Source organism: Melanostigma gelatinosum (genome assembly GCF_949748355.1).
Source record: "Melanostigma gelatinosum genome assembly, chromosome: 14".
Taxonomy (NCBI): Eukaryota; Metazoa; Chordata; class Actinopteri; order Perciformes; family Zoarcidae; genus Melanostigma; species Melanostigma gelatinosum.
This window is the reverse complement of record NC_136647.1, coordinates 21,603,787-21,624,264: the sequence shown is the minus strand read 5'-3', so window position 1 is coordinate 21,624,264 and position 20,478 is coordinate 21,603,787. Positions and strand designations below refer to the sequence as shown.

The following is a 20,478-nucleotide window of genomic DNA, read 5'->3' as shown; positions in this document are numbered from 1 at the left end:
AGGTTAAATTGTTAGTTGTACTTGACTGCATTGTATTGAAATATGTTTTGAATATTTGTGCATCACCACTGCCAACTACAACCACACATTTACCTCTCTGGAAGTGTCAATCAAAACCGAACATGACAATCTTCATAATGGTAGAATACATGGCGAAGCTGTTGTATTGGAGTGCAATAAAAAACAGGTCCACTGAAAAATAAGTGTCCAGTGAGCTGTTTGAGAATGAGACGAATAAGACTGAAGCTATAAACATTTCAAAGAAGAATCAGCCCTTTAAACCACTGCAATCATCCCCTTTAGCAATGGCATGTGTCTTTACCTGGCAGAGGACAGCCTCCCCGCCGTCCTCTCCGTGGGTCACCCTGACTACAACCATGTCCCTCTGATGGGGGGCGTCCCCTTTCAGCTCCCCCCAGAGCTCCACTTCCCCTCCTCCCTGCGTGTCCCTGACGTAGACCTTCCCACTCGACAACACGCTGAGCTCCAGCTCCGTGCTGTCCTCCCTGGTGAAGCTCAGCCTGCCGACCCGACCGCGTCGCTCCACCCTGGCCTCCAGGCAGAGGCCCGCCGGGCACAGGGTGGAGGCCAGCCCCAGCACCCTGCCCCCCTGGCTAAGGTAGGTGAGAAAACGGGTCTGAAGCTGGGGGGTCAGGGGTTCCTTCTCTGCCAGGATGAGGAGCTTGGCATTGTCCAGCCAAGGGTCGCTCAGAGCCTGCTGTGGTTGGAGGGCATATATTATGTTGTCTTCCATGTTTATACACTCTGATAAAATCTGCCGGACATCCTGAAAACGCTCCTGGCAGCCGCCCGTGTACAGCAGAACATTTGGCGGCTTGATATTACAGTCCAGTCCACCGCTCTGCCCAGAAAACCCTTTGGCATCGTGGACGTCATCCAGAGTCTCAGCGCCACTGTCCAGCCCTGCCGAGTTATCATCGGGAAGGTCCGGAATGTTCTCAGCCGAAGCGTATTTCACTGAGAGGATGGTGCTGTTCTCTAGCTCCAAGCACTCGTTGCAGCTGGACAGATGGAGGTGGTGTCTGTGGCCCTCCATGTGGTGATGGTTCCCCAAGGAGCGGTCCTCCGAGTCGCAAATGGGCCCCGGGTCCTTAGTGCTGCAGAGCGGCTCCGACCCTCGCCGCTCCTCCAACCTCCTCCTGACCTCTGGGGTGAGGAGGAGGCTGCCTTTGAGGCACGTCGGGTGCTGGCGGTCGGCCGGCAGGTGATGGCGCAAAGGCTCAGCAACGCCCTGTCCAGTCCGGGGGTCGCAGAGACACGGTGGTGTCTCGGTCTTTGGACACTGCTTCTCCAGCAGCTCGCTGAGGGTGGATTCTTGGATGAGGACAGCTACGGGAAGGTCATAACAATTTAGAAAAACATCAGTGCAATCTGGTGACTTAAATTTAGTAAAAAAAAAAAAAAAGATATATATATATATATATATATATATATATATATATAAAATACATGTATTTCAGTTTACAAGCTAAGCCAAGTCACATAGTCGAAACGCGTCTATTTTTCCAGCAGATAGCTTTCGCACTTATTTGCAGTCACGGTGAAAGAAAGTTCAATATTCAAGTTTCCATCGACTCCTGAGAGAAATGTCTGTCTCTGCAGCTGCTAGAAGCTCCACTGTGTTCACCAGCTAACTGTGTCGGTTTGCAGTTTGGTGCTGAGCAGGTAGTGAGGGTGAATGAATGTTGAGCTAAATATAAGGAGTCACGGGCCAAATAATAGCGAATGTGTAGTTTTTTAAGATCTGTGTTTCTAGACCAGAACACGCCATGTGTCTGAGAAATCCTATACAATTAATAAACACAACTAAACAGTTTAATGTTTGACATAAAAGTGGTTAACTGCAAATATTACAAAATGTATTTCTGTATTTAAACTCCAATACACTTCATGGCTTAAATATTCAGTAACAATAGATATATTAACAGTTGCAATGTTATTATTGTTTATTGTTATGCACCATTCACCGAGTCACATTCATTGTATGTGTAACGTACTTGGCAATAAACAGTTCTGATTATATGTAAATCTTGAAGTCAATTAAAACAGCGGTTTGTGTTCACAGCCAAAGGGTCCGCTCAAAGATTATGATGCGAATGTAAGATGTAAACATGTAAGTGTAACAAACAGAAATGGTCAAATATAGTTCCAAAGGTTACCAAAAATAATATCACTAAATGTAGCAGACATCTAGTATAAATGAGGATGAACAATGCACATACAGTGCAATTTATTAGAAATCTGCTCAAGCCACATTCTGGTTTATTAAACCGTGACTTTACAAAACGGATGATGCACAGCTCATTAAATGAAATAAGTATTGAAAGAGATATATTGCCACATCAGTGTTCTGAGGCAGTGATATGAAAAGGGGAAATATGAAAATGAACTGAAGGCGGCATACGGATTATCTTTGATGGCGTAAGTCCATTGTCCAGCTGAAGGCGATCTTCGATAAAAGCCACGCCCAGCCGGCTGAAGTTGTCCACGCTGGCCTGAGCCACGGCCCTGAAGGGCTGGCCGGGACTGCGGGCCAGAGGGAGGCAGTAGTCAGACCACTTCAGCACCTGCACACAACACACATGACTGGTTAGCTGACACCCAGGACTGATCCGCTAGAGTTCATCATGTCTGTCTGCTGCACAAACACAGACAGACTCTGGACAGAGCAACCAGGCTACATGTTAAAGAGATAATGCATGGGAGCTGTTTGCTAAACCAGGAGCAACTAAAACTTACGACTTGACCAATGTAACATTTATTTCGATGCAATTGTCAAACCCACAAAAGATGAATAAATAATTTGAAGATCAATAATATTTAAATCTGCATTATACTGTAAGTAATACTCATGAAGTATGCCATTGAAAATAGGTTGGAAGTTGAATAATAGAAGTTGTAAGAGATGTATACAGGTGTAGCTAGCAACTAGTGGCAACTCTGTGTATATACTAATAAAGACATACAGTATGTGGTAATGGTGCACCATTGTAGTTTAATAGGTTAACAGAGTTACTGATGATGCTTCCCACACTAACTTGATGTTTCCCCCAAACACTCTCAGTCGCTAAGCATACATTATGATGGTGTGCAATGGTTTTCTCACAGTGGCAGTTTGGAGAATTAGAAAATGGGAAAATGGAGAAAATAGAAAGAAAAAAAATACGTTAAATAACTTATATATGCAAACGTGATGCCAGAATTAATGAACAGCTAAAGTATCTAAATTATATTAATTTACCCATACTAAGAAATACATTTGAACCCTCTAAAATACTATAATCAGGAAGCCACTTGTGTGAAATGAAAACAAATGTACACAGAGATTAATAGAGCAGTGTTAAAAATGCAAAGTGAAATGGGTAAATCAAAGTGAAAACATGGCACAAACATAACATCCAGTCAGCACATGGCCGAGCGGTGTGAAGACAAATGGACAGCACTGGAGGACAAAAGGAGAAACAGAAAAGTGGAGGAGAGAGGGAGCGCATCAAAAGAAGAGAAGCCCTGCGGGAACGTGCAACCAAATGCCTCACGAGCAAAGCAAGTTAGTGGTTTATAAAACCACTAAAAACCCAGCATGCTAAAAAGAAAAAAACCGAGTTGATGAAAATAAATAAATGGCATCACTTAATCATGCTCTGTAGGAAAGCAGGCAGGGGATGCATGGAGATTATATTAAGAACAAAGACCTGAATACTTTTTTTTCTGTCAGGTGGAAGCACCTCCAGTTACACAGAGCTACCAGAGCTTCATGACGATCAACACGAGTCCAGTCTCAGGTTGCCCTGCCTGCTCTTTTAATTTGCATATTTGTCGCTGGCACACCGGTTCCCCCTCTGCATATGCTCAACATACTGTATGCATGTTAACACCACCATGTGGGCAGTTAATAGAGCACTGTCATAACTCTTGAATGCATCATCCAACCAAATATGGAAGGCCTGTTGAAGTATGGTTAATAAATGACTAGATTAACAGACCTGTATCAGTATGTATTTTTGATTCTGAAATACCGTAAGAAAGGTTGGAAGCGATTGGCCACCGGAGGGTGCTAAATGCAATCTGATTTTTGAAAGGTAAAAGCTGGTCTCAAGTAGATATGATGTACCATTTACAATAACCTAAACCGGTAATACACACAGTATTACCATGTCTTACTCAAGGAGGAGCAACGGTACATCTGCCTGATTTCCTTACACAGTTTATCGAAAAAATGTATTGATACAAGCTTATATTTAGATAACAGCCATGAATAAAATATGAAAAAATGGACATAGAATATAACAGATGAACTATAGATTCATGTGATTTAGGTATGATGAAGTTGGCTGTTGGGGCAAAATAAATCAGATTTACTAAATTAGAACGGTGCTCTTGAGGATACTACTTGTTAGACAACGTGTGGTGCCTACTTTCTTATTGGACGTGTGAGGAGAATGGAAGCCCACTCTGTGTCCTGCAGCTTCTATGATGAATGAAATGCTCTCTATTCGCGGACCGCAAACCAGAGAGGACCCCAACAGCACGGTCCATTTGCTGAGGTCGTCGCATGCCTGGGGACAGCACAGGGAAGAATGACTCCAAACACTACCAGGCTGTCACACAGTGATTAGTAGTTAGTGACGGGGAGGCTGCTAAAATGATTCGACCATAAAGGCACAGAATGACATAAAGGCATGTAGACAGTGACACAGTGACATCCAGGCTCATATCAAGTTAGGCCTTCAAGCAGTGAAGTCTCAAGCAAGTCAAAAGTCCAAGATTAGTCTCATAAATGAGGACTCCTCCTGACTTAAGTCTGACTTGGGTCTATAGATCTTAGTTTTTGCGATTCAGGGCTATGTCTGTAAACACTGCTGATTTGTTTCCCTTTTTCATTCAATTTCATTAATCACAGCTGTTGAAGTACTTTGACTGAAGTTGCGTTTTGGAATTCAGGACTAGCAGGACCGCTAGCTTCTTGCACCACTGTTCTATGTAGCTCTAGAGCGAAATGAGAAATGTAAACACGGCGGTGACAGGCCCAGGCCGGATCCGGTTGTGCGATATCATGCCAATTTAAAGCTAGCTCAAGCATCTAACCTGAGGCTCCGTGACATAGACGGCCTTGTCTCCCAGCTGGAGGAAAACGTTGTCCTCGGCTGGAAACGGACCGGGCTGCCGGCGCGCAGCTGTGTGGCGCCCGGTCGGCGACGCTGTTGCCGGTGCTGAGGCCGAGCTGGAGCAGACTCGGAAGCTGAAGCTGAAGTTGCCGCTGCTCAGTCGGGACAGGCTGTTACGTATCAAAACAGAGTAGCACTTGTGAAAGCGCACCCAAAGATAGACGTAGCACACCGTTATTAACATCTTAACCGGCCAACACGAAGGGGGGACATCGTGACCGCTCTTCTCGCCATGTACGTTATGTTGATGTTGTTCACAGCATTTACAACATGACTGCTGGCTGTAATGTCAAGCTGGTTGCTACGACTCTTCGTCTCTCTATTTATCAGCGGGTAGAGTAACAAGCGTTATGGCGCATTGCCGCCACCTATGTTGGAGTGTGTGCCAGTGCTCTTGGGCTAGCTACAAACAAGATGGCGGATGTCAACATCATTACGTTTTTTTTCAGGCAGGATATTAAAAGCAAAGGAGGGAATATTATTCCCCAGTATTTTTGAACTGTTTGAAACAAATATAGGCCTATAAAACACAAACAGGAGCCAACTAATGTTACACCCTGCCCTTACCTCAACACAACCACCTCCATACATTTGTATTTATTTATATATTTATATCTTACAGTTTTATTTAAAATTTTGCTGAGTTTCTGTTTGCTCTTTTCACACTGCAATGGCCACTGAAGTAATGTATGAAAAGATTGTTAGCATGGATGGATCAGCTAACAGTCGAGGTGACTCCTTATTGACTGAGAGGCATGAGTGACACGTGACACATTGAGGCGGGTCAGATACCTGGTCCCTCCGCCAACATGAGGCAGAGCTTAGCTAGTGCTATAAGAAAGTGAACCCATCTGTTACCTGTAACGTTACGTAAGTCTGAGTTTTACGACTCAATATTGATCAGGCATATATATGGATACACTGAGTGTTTTTAGGAGTTATTTATTGTATGGGTGTTCTTTTCAGAAGCTAACGTTTTATAAAAAAATAGTTAATGTTAGCTAGCATTTTATTAGCAGTTTTGCTAATTTTCCATATGATATGGATAAAGAGAAATGTCTTAAGGAGAACTAACAGTTAGTGATAAGTTATATCTGAAATCTGAAAAAAAGAAGAAGAATATTTAAAGTTACGCTAATTATAAAAGGTAAAGTCCTCCATCCTAATACATTAACCTTATATGGGAACTTACTTTGTATGTTGGATTTTACAGAACTCACAGAGAGATGATGTCATAAGTAACGTCAATGTTAGAAATATATTACTATAACGGAATAAAGGGGTGAATTCTAAATGTATTCAGTAAAAGTACTAATTCTTAATACTAGTTGAAAGTGTATATTATTCCCTTCTTGCTGTGAGGCAGTGCTGCTAGGCTGAATGATTTTGCATAATTGCATAGATCACTGGTGTTTGACCTGCATCAAACATGTTAGCTATAATAGCATCCATAAGGTCAAACGGGCTTCAACAAGTCTGACGTCACTGTAACTGTCTGCTGGGACGACCATAAACAGGATGAGCATGCTGCCATTCCCCTGCCCTGTGCATGTGGGTGTTGTTACCACTGGAGGTGTACAGGCTAAACTGCACAAATACACTTTGATGGGAAACCTCACCAAGTTGGAGAAACTTCTGAATAAGGGTATGTCACTTGGTTGCTGTAATAGCACCAGTATTGTATTTATAACTACCAGTAATACGTCCAGGTTGACATCATGCAGATAAAGATGAATCCAATACTAGCCTTAAGTCAGACACCCAGTGCTTGACATAAAGGGACGCTTGTGCTCCGTGTTTCCTGATGTGTTCCAGGTGTTGACGTGGACTGTGTGAATCACTTGGGTCAGACTCCACTGTTCCATGGCGCTCTGTCGGGCCAAGCAAAGGTGACGGAGCTGCTCCTGCGTCACGGGGCTGATCCCAACCAGTAAGTCTGGGCCTGGCACTCACTCTAAGGATACTTGTAGCTCATGCATTCTCATAAAGCTTACCTCTAAAGTCCTGGTCACGCTGATAGAATGATTTCGACTTTAACACTAATGACACCAATGACTTGTGTCTTGACTCGAGCTTTAGCCCTCTGGCCTGGAATGACTTAATTCCACTACAAACCCAAAGATTCAAGGTGATGTCATGTAAAAGTAAGCCGCGTATTAATTTCATATTTCTGACAACGGACATACTTTGAATACATCCAACACGAGCCCTTTGCGCAAGTGGAAGGGACAGATGTTTGTCAGTGCACATCAGCACAGTATCACATAAAACATACCAGTGAGGAGACTTCTATTGTAGCCTAGAATGAAATGTGTGTCTGTTGTTTGGTTCATGGCCTCTCTGCCAGCTGAGCTAAAGATCTTTTGTGAGGTAAAAGTAGCATCGCTGTTTAACATCACTCTAACATGCTGAGTGGACGGTATGTTTTTGCATTGCTAAAACGATATCAAACCTCAACCCGAGACCCAGGAATAGAATACCTGTAGATATCAAATGTATTTAAAAGTTATAAATACAGAGCGCCTTGCTAGCCAAGTGGTCACCGGCCACACATTTCCAACTGCAACGTCTCAGGTTCGATTCTGGCTTTGGGACCTTTGTTGCAAAAAGCATTTATTTGTGAATATGTAATAAACCAACTGCTGTTGACCTGTGCCTTTTTTGGTCTTGACTTAGAACTTGACCCGGAACTTCCAAGCCAAGACTTACTTGGGACTTTGCAAAACAATGTTTCTGTCACAGTTTTACAACACAGCATATTGATTACATTATCGACTCTCTTCTAGTCGCTGTATGGACCGGAGCACCCCGGTTCACGCGGGCATACTCTCCTGTAACCCTTCAGTGGTTTGCGGCTTGCTAGATGCTGGAGGAGATCTGAGGTTTCACGACTGGGAGGGCAGGACGCCCTTTGACTGGCTCAGGACTGTGAAGCAGGAAGGCAGAGCCAGGGTGAGCCGCTCAGTTGTTCAGCTTGCAGCGTCTCTCTCACCGGATGCTGGTGAAGTGTGACATGCAATAGCTGCAGCACCAGCTTGAGCATACGTTTTTAGGTCCAACCTGTAACATTCTCCCGGTTATGTGAAGATGACTCGGCAACTCCAACAGGTTAAATTACACCCGTGCTTCTGTCTCATCAGATGCAAGACTTCCTGGAGAGCTGCATGTCCTCCATGCAGCAGCTGTGTCCGAGCCCAGCCGGGACGTCCCGCACGTCTACGTCCATCTTGTCACACCCTGCGTCTCTGATGGATCGCATAAAAGCATGGTACGGCCCACGTTGATCACACACTTATCCAACATGATATTGTTCTTATTGAACATAGAAGAATAAATAACATCAGGGAATTAGAATAGCGTTCACACAGCTCTGTCGTTGGTTGTATAATGTATAATCAACCCTTTCTACGTTTCTGCTCCCTTCAGCGGAATTGACAGGCAGTTCAATAAGAGGATGGACAGCAAGTCTCCCTGTACAGCTGCCTGCTGTATAGGCTTTGGAAAGGTATGTCACTTCATACAGTATTCAGTGGATGCTGATTTGTTACGTATGTGTTCTGTGTTGGCTGGGAGTGACACTATATTTTTCAGAAACAGTTAGAAGCAAATTAAACGTGAACAAACCGGCTGCACAGCTTTCTCCTCACGGCTCAAATGTGTCTGAACGTTTCAGTTAGTCAAATGATGGAAGCCTATGCATGGGACGACTGAAATAAAGTCAGTGTTTAAGATTCAGCTCAACTTTAAGCTCAAACTTTGTTTGCCGGTTTGAATTTTTTCACGTGGAGAATAGTTGAAAACCTTTGATTGTATTACATGTACATAGGGGTGTAACGGTTCACAAAACTCACGGTTGGGTTGGGTACGATACAGTGGAGCCACGGTTCGGTACGTTACGGTACAGTAGAAAACTATAAATGCCAGAGAAATGTACTTGATTTTAAAATATATTCATTCATTACAACTAACATCATAAAGTTATTCTTTGACTTTGAACAATGATGGAACTATACCTGAGTGTATAGGGGTGTCTTCTCAGCAACACATAAGCATAAAAAACTAAAACTGCTCCTTAATGTGATGTGGTATTGTTACTTACATCTTGCAAAATATATTTTTAATCTCAATGGGACTACCTGGTTAAATAAAGGTTTAAAAAAAAAAAAAAGTATTTTTCCAAACGTATTCGGTTCGTCATGCGTACCGAACCGTGAGCCTCGTACCGAACTGTTCAATACGAATACGCGTACCGTTACACCCCGACATGTACAATGTCTCCCTGTTATCTGGATGTGTGGATGGGGCATACAGGCTGACAGTCTCTGTGACAGTATGGTCTGCACTGGGTGTTCTCCTGAAGTAAGGATTCTTTGTCTAGGTGTGTGTTAACAGGCTGTGCCAGGCGCTGGCTGTGCCAGCATCCGTCCCACTGATCAGAGACGGTGATCTCACCCAGGCTGACGATGAACCTCTGCTCTCCTTCTCCTGTGGCTCTTTCACCTCAATGACCAAGTAAAACCGTTACTCAGTCACACAGAACCACAATCACAGAACTACAAGTGTGTCGACACATACCGGGAATCTGACTCTCAATGTTCTCACACACAGAACCAGTAGTGAGGGAAGAGGGGGCTGCAGCTCCCCCTTTTGGTTAGAGTGAAAACATACACAGCATCATACTTTTTCAATCATCAACCAATCATTAGAGTTTTTATCAAATGATAATTGGAGAATATGTCTATCAAGTAATTAACACCATTTGTTTATCTACACACTAAGATAAAACAACATTATCGTGAGAGAAACACCAGGAATTGGGCTGTTATTATATGAAAGTAATGACTTGTTCTTCAAGCCAGAGATATTTGATCACATTGAAGACCAAATGGTGTGTTTCAGTTCCAGCTGGAGGGGCTCCAGGGTGACAGTAAAAACAATGAGGGACAGTCACACAGCCTATCCAGACCTGCTCCTCATGGAACAAGACTACTGCAGGTGAGGGGGTGCAGCCATCAGACATTGTTTTGGTTGTTGACTTGTGGAATTTCTAAAGGAAGCTCTAAAGTAATGTTTTTAGATCACCACCGATACCGACATCGAGTCCAGAATAACCTTTTTCTCCAAGAAATACGGGAATATGTATTCCTATGTGGAAAGCATCATGTTTTTAATTCATACGACTGAGAAGCACGGCAGACGACTGAGAAGCACTGTCCTTTGCAGAAGCATGGAGCCCCTTCTGCACTTGAGGCCACACCTCTGGGTGTGACAAGTGTGATCAGTGGGACAATTCAAGTGTGTTTTGACCTTCGGCACTTCTACATAGAGATTATGAAGCAGAGTCCACTCCCCGAGTTTTCCTTCCTCAAAATCCTCTCAGTTTCAACCAAGTCCGGCTGACATGAGGCCGGTCTGGGGAGCATATCAGCTGTGGCGAACCAACATTCACTTCACAACTAACTTAAAGACCAAAATGTAATTTATCTGTGTGTGTGTGTGTGTGTATCAGCCAGCTGTTCCACCCGCAGCTGCTGCAGCTGATGGCGGTGAGTCTGTCTGATGACCTCCAGAGGACCAGTCTGGTGTTTGAACCGGTCGACGTTGGCACGCTGCACACCCTGCTGCACATCAGGGTAACAAAGACACACCTGGAGGATTACGTCATACTACTACCAGACACATGGAGTACATGGAGGCTTTTCTACACGTGTTCTGGGGGCCTCGTTGCCTTTGTTTGACAGCTTACAGTGTAGAGATAGAGAGATGGACAGGAAGCGATTTCAGATTCAGCTTTATTTCTTTCCCAAATTCCCCGTTTTCCATTTCAATTTTTCTGAATTCTGGAAAAGACAAGAAAGGAAATTCACTTTGTTTTCTCCTGTACTTGCTTTTTCATTGTGAAAAACTGGATACTTAAACCTCTTTAGGACAAACAACCTGAGAAGTAAAAAATCCCTCCTTGTCTGAACTGATCACATAGATTTAAAGGGTTACAAGCCAAAAGAGTTGAAAGAGGTCGTCTTCGAGCTTAGATGTGACATTTTCTGTCCCAGAAACATGACTCACCATGTTTCAAACACGTCTGGAGTTGCAGTTTGTGCCTCCGTTTTATTAATGAAAGGAAAGCTGGAGCATTCCATCTCCTGCTTCACTCAAAGAAGTGACAGAAACAAACATGGAAGACCTCATAAAGGCATTTTGTATGTCAAACAAAAGTCAATATCAAACCAAATGCACCATTAAATGTCATTTTTAAATAAATGTAGGCATTTATGCACATTCACGAATTAATTTATATGGCAAAAATAAATATGGCACGGAAATACATTAGAGTGAGAGCAGTGAGTCCAGTGGACAGACTCAAAGATGGACACATCAATCACTATCTGAACACTAACGAGTGAAAGAGTTTCATTCTAAATGAAAGGCAAATAGTATGTTGTGTAAGTCGCACTGTATTGCTGCCCTTTCAAACCATGGGCAGTAAACAGTACTGTACATTGTGTGTGTGTGTGTGTGTGCGTGGGTGTGTGTGTTGTCTACTCCCTGTCCGTGCAGCGTGCAGAGTTTCCAGTGCTGCAGGACAGGTGGCTGCTGTCAGTGATGTTGCAGGTGTGCGAGGGTCTGCGGTACATCCACAGGGGGGGCCTGGTGATGAGGGCCCTGTCCTCCCACAGCGTGGTCCTCACCAAGTTCTCAGTAGTCAAACTGACTGGTTTCGGCTTCATGGTCCCCAGGTAATGCAGGCCCAGACCTTCACCAGACCTACACCAGACCTACACCAGACCTTCACCAGACCTACACCAGACCTTCACCAGACCTACACCAGACCTTCACCAGACCTACACCAGACATACACCAGACCTACACCAGACCTACACCAGACCTTCACCAGACCTACACCAGACCTTCACCAGACCTACACCAGACCTACACCAGACATACACCAGACCTACACCAGACATACACCAGACCTTCACCAGACCTACACCAGACCTACACCAGACCCTCACCAGACCTACACCAGACCTACACCAGACCTTCACCAGACCTACACCAGACCTTCACCAGACCTACACCAGACATACACCAGACCTTCACCAGACCTACACCAGACCTACACCAGACCTACACCAGACCTACACCAGACCTTCACCAGACCTACACCAGACCTACACCAGACATACACCAGACCTTCACCAGACCTACACCAGACCTTCACCAGACCTACACCAGACCTACACCAGACCTACACCAGACATACACCAGACCTTCACCAGACCTACACCAGACCTTCACCAGACCTACACCAGACCTACACCAGACATACACCAGACCTTCACCAGACCTACACCAGACCTTCACCAGACATACACCAGACCTTCACCAGACCTACACCAGACCTACACCAGACCTTCACCAGACCTACACCAGACCTTCACCAGACATACACCAGACCTTCACCAGACCTTCACCAGACCTACACCAGACCTTCACCAGACCTACACCAGACCTTCACCAGACCTACACCAGACCTACACCAGACCTACACCAGACCTACACCAGACCTACACCAGACCTTCACCAGACCTTCACCAGACCTTCACCAGACCTTCACCAGACCTACACCAGACCTTCACCAGACCTACACCAGACCTTCACCAGACCTTCACCAGACCTACACCAGACCTTCACCAGACCTACACCAGACATACACCAGACCTACACCAGACCTACACCAGACCTTCACCAGACCTACACCAGACCTTCACCAGACCTACACCAGACCTACACCAGACATACACCAGACCTACACCAGACATACACCAGACCTTCACCAGACCTACACCAGACCTACACCAGACCCTCACCAGACCTACACCAGACCTACACCAGACCTTCACCAGACCTACACCAGACATACACCAGACCTTCACCAGACCTACACCAGACCTTCACCAGACCTTCACCAGACCTACACCAGACCTACACCAGACCTACACCAGACCTTCACCAGACCTACACCAGACCTACACCAGACATACACCAGACCTTCACCAGACCTACACCAGACCTTCACCAGACCTACACCAGACCTACACCAGACCTACACCAGACATACACCAGACCTTCACCAGACCTACACCAGACCTTCACCAGACATACACCAGACCTTCACCAGACCTACACCAGACCTACACCAGACCTTCACCAGACCTACACCAGACCTTCACCAGACATACACCAGACCTTCACCAGACCTTCACCAGACCTACACCAGACCTTCACCAGACCTACACCAGACCTTCACCAGACCTACACCAGACCTACACCAGACCTACACCAGACCTACACCAGACCTTCACCAGACCTACACCAGACCTACACCAGACCTACACCAGACCTTCACCAGACCTACACCAGACCTTCACCAGACATACACCAGACCTTCACCAGACCTACACCAGACCTTCACCAGACCTACACCAGACCTTCACTAGACCTACACCAGACCTTCACCAGACCTACACCAGACCTTCACCAGACATACACCAGACCTTCACCAGACCTTCACCAGACCTACACCAGACCTTCACCAGACCTTCACCAGACATACACCAGACCTACACCAGACCTTCACCAGACCTTCACCAGACCTACACCAGACCTTCACCAGACCTTCACCAGACATACACCAGACCTTCACCAGACCTTCACCAGACATACACCAGACCTTCACCAGACCTTCACCAGACCTACACCAGACCTACACCAGACCTTCACCAGACATACACCAGACCTTCACCAGACCTACACCAGACCTACACCAGACCTTCACCAGACCTTCACCAGACATACACAAGACCTTCACCAGACCTTCACCAGACCTACACCAGACCTACACCAGACCTTCACCAGACATACACCAGACCTTCACCAGACCTACACCAGACCTACACCAGACCTTCACCAGACCTTCACCAGACATACACAAGACCTTCACCAGACCTTCACCAGACCTACACCAGACCTTCACCAGACATACACAAGACCTTCACCAGACCTTCACCAGACCTACACCAGACCTTCACCAGACCTTCACCAGACCTACACCAGACCTTCACCAGACCTACACCAGACCTTCACCAGACCTACACCAGACCTACACCAGACCTTCACCAGACATACACCAGACCTTCACCAGACATTCACCAGACCTACACCAGACCTACACCAGACCTTCACCAGACATACACCAGACCTTCACCAGACCTACACCAGACCTACACCAGACCTACACCAGACCTACACCAGACCTTCACCAGACATACACCAGACCTTCACCAGACCTACACCAGACCTTCACCAGACATACACCAGACCTTCACCAGACCTACACCAGACCTTCACCAGACCTACACCAGACCTACACCAGACCAGACCTACACCAGACCTTCACCAGACCAGACCTACACCAGACCTTCACCAGACCAGACCTACACCAGACCTTCACCAGACCTACACCAGACCTTTGCATGCTTGATGGAGAAGGCACGGATTAAACTTCCTGCATGATGAAGCAGTTTTGAAATGAATATCTGAGAAAATAGAGGGAAAAAAAGGTCTGTTGTCCGTAGCCTGATTCAGACTGAATGGCCATTTCATTACCACCTTGAAATCAAAAGTACAAAAGTTTTGACCTCAAAACATACTTAAAATGGCAATCTTCAACACTTTCATTTGAATAAATGTCTGTTCAGTCACTATCTGTATCCGAAGGAGGTAAGGCAATCGTGACTGGGCCCATGTCCCACTGATGAAAGTATTGAAATGATTATATATTTGCAGTATTACGAAGTGGACGTTGTGGTGGAAAAAAAATCTCTTTAACCTCCCAGTGATAAATAATCACGATGGAACTTCTTAAAGTATTAAAAACATATTTAATGAACAGACACTTCAACAATAATTCAGCTGAATGGATAGAGCTCTTTCCCCACGGATGGTTCGGAGGTCTAACAACAATAAAAAGACAAAGCAGAGTATATCTGCGCGTTATCTCGTCTCCTCCCTTCACCCTCCCCCTCACAGATGTTGTCGGCCCACCAAGGCCAGCTTCCCAGCCTTTTTGTGGGAACAGGGTTAGGCTGGTATATGCAGGTTTAAGTGAGACAAGTTATAACTTAAAGAACCATATGATAAATTTCCACCACAGACGTCTGTGGCGACATTCCCAGAAAGCGAAATGCTTTATTCCAGTTTTTTACCTTTGTATACACACAAAATATTTGAATTATGCACAATTCTGAAAACTTGAAGCCAATGTATCAACAACAAGACTCCGCACTACTAAACACAAAGCACATGTTTTCACTGGAAAATAAATTGTAAAACCAGCAGGCCTGAAATCTTAAGGAGGACTCATGGTGCAGAATCACACTGTATGCACCTTTGATGTTCAGCTGGGAAAAGTCGGCAGTATTTGATTACTTCATACTGCTGGGTACCTTAACTTACAATAATATACCATTATGTTGTAGTTGATTCATACTTTTTCTATTAATATTCTAAATCTGTATGATCTAATAATATTGAGTCATTTATAACTGATGTTTTCAGATACATGTGGTGGAATCAAAAGTGCTGTTTGCCTCTGAAATGTAGTGGAGTAGAAGCATCATAAAATGGATAAACTCAAGTAAAGTGCAAGTACTTGACACATAGTTTCATATCAGTTCCAAATAGTTGTTGTTGTTCTGCAGTAAAGATAAGGTGGGTACCGTGAATGGAAACACATGAACGAGGTAGATCAACTGGTGTCAACATGATTAATATTCCTACATCGTAGAGTATGGAGAGTATATTTAGCAATAATAGTAAATATGCTGTGTGTCATTACACTGCTGGTTATAATCATGTTCCGTGTGTGTGTGTGTGTGTCCAGCAGTGAACGTACTTGTGTCAAACCCCCCGCACACATGGACCTCCCACTCAGCCTTCACAGATGGGCCGCTCCAGAGGTCATTAAACAGCGGCCGTGCACAACGCAGGCCGACATCTACAGCCTGTGTGCTCTGATCCAGGAGCTCTACACAGGTAGCGCTCACATCCCGGCTCCTCGTGGTGGACTAAAGGAACAGTGTGTGGCATTGAGAGCGGTATCTATCCGCAGAAATGAAATCGAATATGAATCCTTTTCTTTTTTGTATAAGCACCTGAAGATAAGAATCAATGTGTTTTTGTTCCCTTAGGGTGAGCTTTTTGAAGATGAAAGCACTTCCTGTCGTGTGAGGGCTTGCAGTAGGTGACAGACAGTTTGGTCAAATGGAATAACGTCACTCTCCCAACGCTCCATACATTGTTTTAGACAGTGAGCCGTGGGGCACCGTGGACCTGGACTGGATCAAACAGGCGATGGATGCAGGACAGGCCCTGGCAGTGGACAGCCGCATCCCACAGCCTTACTATGATGTGGTCCTGAGAGGCCTGCAGCACCACGCACAGGACCGCACATGCAGCCTGCAGGGCCTGTGCTACACCCTACAGCAGGACGTCAAGGTGTGCCTCACTCTATAGGCAGTGTCACCGTCATAGTTATGTTCATACTGTTTCAAATTATTTCCAGAATGCACACAGGTGCATCCTGAGAAGTCATTCTGGGCCTGAAAATGCGCGTTTACATGATAAACTTGTTTGTGTGTGTGTGCTGCAGAGGTTCTCCCTGGAGGAACAGATGACTGGTGGGCTGTGTGAACAAGATCTCACCAAAGCACAGCAGACCATTGTGGAGGAACCAGTACAGAGCGGTACAGAGCACAGCACACAGACATGTAGGGTCCTCATGTGTACTGGAAAAGATCAAAGCTACTGCGAGGAACCTTCGGTAGTGTTTCCAAGCACCAGACTCCATCGAGCAAACATCTAATTTTACTGTAGCAGGATCTCACCGTCTGCTACGTGCAGTCCTGGGTCTGGTTCTCACGTGCCTCCCTTCCATCCCACAGGCCCAGCAGTACAGCCTGAGCCAATCTTCTCTCTGATGGTCTCGAGGATCAGTTTTACACTATTTAATAACCAGTTAAAAGTTCCTCACAGTAACTTTACCTCGTGATGCCATGTGCATTTACAAAGCCAATGGTTTGGAAATGTGTAGATGTGTTCACGGCATGTGCTTCAGGCATGCAATTCAACACAAATGTATTATGAAATTCTTCTGTCCAAATCAGTGGTCTATAGAACTGTCAGACCAGTCACAATCAAGGCCGACGCCGTTGCAGACAGACATGTCCGCCTGGACAAACAGCTGTACAGAGGAGCAAAGCCAGAGCTGGGGAGAGAAAGAGAAGAAGGTACGGAGGGACAGCCCACGCTCCACCAACTCTACCCTTATGCAGGCATGCTTCCTCTGCTCGCTGAGTTTGACTCAGTTAGCGACGAGGAAGAGTCGGACATAGACAGGGAGATAGTGGAGCAGCTGGATGGCCTGAAAGTAGCAATGGATCAGCAGATCAGCACCATTGCGGTGAACCTCAAAGTGTCCCGGGAGCTGCTGCAGCAGGCCAACAGGAGCCTAGACACAGTGGAACATAGAGAGGCGGATCAAGCGGACTGGCTCAGAGATGCTCCCCCCTATCGCCGCACCAACTCGTCTCGTGCCTCCTCCGTCTCATCCTTCTCTACGTCCTCTGAAAATCTTTCAGGAGTGAGATCTGCTGTTGGACCGCCTTCGAAGCAGTACAGTCTCTTTCCGCACAGGGGAGATGATTGGGGAAAGAACCTGGAGGCTCAGCTTCTGAGCAGAGATTGGGAACTGCTGAGCCAGGAGGAGCTGGCTCTATGGCTGAGGCACTACCCAGCCGAGCAGCAGCAGTACGAGGAGGGCTGCCCGCTGGCTTTTCCTTCCTTGGGTCGCTACATGACAGGGAGCCGGCCAGTGGGAGCTGATCACAGTGAAGAGGAGCCGAGTCAGTACAGGTCAGCTCTGGACAGCAGCCTTCTCAACAGCCCCTCTGAGAAGAAGCAGCAGGTACATGGCTTTAGCCAGCAACACTCTTTACGCTCTTCTTTTTCTTTTGTTGCGTTGACACAAAATGCAGAGTGTTGTACGTCTCCTCCAGACATCCAGTTCAGCAGAAAATGCAGACGTTACGATGGAGGTGTGCAGGCCAGCAGCTAGAGGGAGTCTACTGTCAGATACTCACAACACCAGTAAGTCATTGAGACTTCCTGACATTGAAGTGTGTGGAAAAATGTGTTTGCAAACCGGTGTGACTTTCAGTTTCTCTGTTTGCCCAACTAGAACATAAGAGCTTCTCAAACAGTCATGAGAAAATGGATCCTGATGTCAGTGGAACACAGGCTCAGTGTACAGCCTACGCCGACATGTAAGGACACTGACATGAACCTGTGTGCTTCATTCTGTAAAGTGGGGTGGCAGAGTGTGGGATGGGGGATATAATAGGGCTCACGTACTGCAAGATAGAGCCAAAGACAAGTTTACCCAGAGGGATAAAACATGCAGAATTTAAAAGGGACAGTTCACTGAATGGGACTATACAGCACTCTGTTTCTCTTTCCAGAGATAACGACCCGGGTCACTCAAGATGACCCACAGACCTTGTTGTGAGCAGTTTCATGCAGGAACTATTTTCTTTAAATTCCACCAAACTGTGGCAGCATCTGCTCGTGGACGTGAAGCTCATGCTCGTGACAGCTCAAGATGTAGACAGTATTTGTCTCCTCCTTGGCTCAGCTGTGACGTTAGCTAGCTCAGTGGTGCTAGGTGAGCTAGCAGCATCGGGTAGCAATATGTAGACGCACCACACAGTGTATGAGACACCTGGAGAGTTGAGCTAAGGAAGAGACCTCCATGTGTCTGCAGGGTTTATGTTTCCATATCCAATACATTTAATGATGATTCAGAACAGAATATAATGAAATTGAAGAGAGATATATGTATGTTGTATTTGTCAAGTATCTCCTGTGGACACCCCGAGGTTGAAGCTTGGGGTCTGTTTCTAACTACATTATAGTGTGTTAGGGTTATACGCTTCATCCCTGAGCAGTATTTATCCTTACAGGCTGATCTTTCTGTGTGTGTGTGTGTGTGTGCGCAGGGCTCTGCTGGCTGAACTCTCCAGCATCACAGACTCTCCAGCTCAGCCTCTGAAGAAGCTCCACGGTGTGTCTGGTAGCAGAACCGCCCCGCCCTGTTATAGTACCCCACGCAGCCCAGGTAACACAGCACACAGTGCAACTATTTCAATTGGTTGCTGTCACCATGGATGTTTAAGCTGTTCCCCCAAGACCCACGAATAATATCATATTAATACCAGGTGGAGACTGATCTCTAGAAGATCTAAATACACCTAAGAAATGCACCTGGTTATCACATTGCACTATGCTGTAGGGTTGTTATCAATGCTTCTTGTATACATGACATTTAGCCCACATCACTGGGGACATTCTGGCTTCTAAATTGTGCTTTTTAGTATTTTCTACCAGATTTCATCTTTTTCTCATGTTTGCCATATGTGGAGAAACATGATACCTGGTTTCCACTCCCAATGCCCCAATGTTGTTGCTCATTGTTAGCATTTAGAGAATTAAATAGTTGTGTTATTCAGAAAAAACAATGGAATTATGTTAATAAAATTCTGTAAATGAATGAATATTTGGTAGTAATCAGGACTGATGTTGGAAAATGGAAAATAGAATCAATATATAGTTTTTTATGGCAGTTTTAAGGACATTGTTGTCCACTGAGGACATCAGAGCAACTATTTTAAAGGGACGCACAAGAGTGAAGAGGTCAGCTTACAGTTTACTAACGCACTGGTGGACAAATACAAAAATGAACCTCCAGTAAAGGAGAACACAAGTGTCATAGCTGCTGCTCGTGTTGTGTTGTGTTTGACAGACGTACGTCGGCGTGTGATCACGGGCGTTAGAGAGGCCAATCTCCCAGAATCCCCTGTCTGCAGGATTGAGAGTTTCACCACACCAAGAGACCGCTCAGTGAAGGTGAGCCATCTCCTTCACCATGTGGGCTCCTTCAGAGGACTCTGGCTTGTGTCAACTTTTAACAATGATCACAGCTGGCCATACACATATCGAAAGTTAATACACGAGAATATTCTTGCTCATATCGTATGAATCCAATTTCCTGATCAGATACAAGCTTCTTTTTTTAAAGTGTTTTCTGTATTGGCTGTAAAAGATCCCAAATATTTAAAAGTCCTGAACTGTTTCAGCAGGCTGATCATTCACAAAACATCCTCAGATTTCCTCT

General features: G+C 45.5%; 1 protein-coding gene across 3 annotated transcripts in view; it reads right to left on the bottom strand.

The window, feature by feature from the left end:
• The window catches only part of hlcs (holocarboxylase synthetase (biotin-(proprionyl-CoA-carboxylase (ATP-hydrolysing)) ligase)), a 34,475-nt gene extending 29,011 nt beyond the window's left edge, over nt 1–5,464 (bottom strand). For 2 of the 3 annotated variants that reach the window (XM_079283096.1, XM_079283098.1), the window contains exons 1-4: nt 5,107–5,464; nt 4,437–4,577; nt 2,426–2,588; nt 323–1,350 (exon numbers count right to left, since the gene is read on the bottom strand). In XM_079283096.1, coding sequence (XP_079139222.1) covers nt 323–1,350; nt 2,426–2,588; nt 4,437–4,577; nt 5,107–5,370 — 1,596 coding nt within the window. In that variant the 5' untranslated portion in view covers nt 5,371–5,464. The remainder of the gene's footprint in view (nt 1–322; nt 1,351–2,425; nt 2,589–4,436; nt 4,578–5,106) is intronic. The other variant, XM_079283097.1, reaches the window with a different exon arrangement.
• Nucleotides 5,465–20,478: the final 15,014 nt, after the last annotated feature.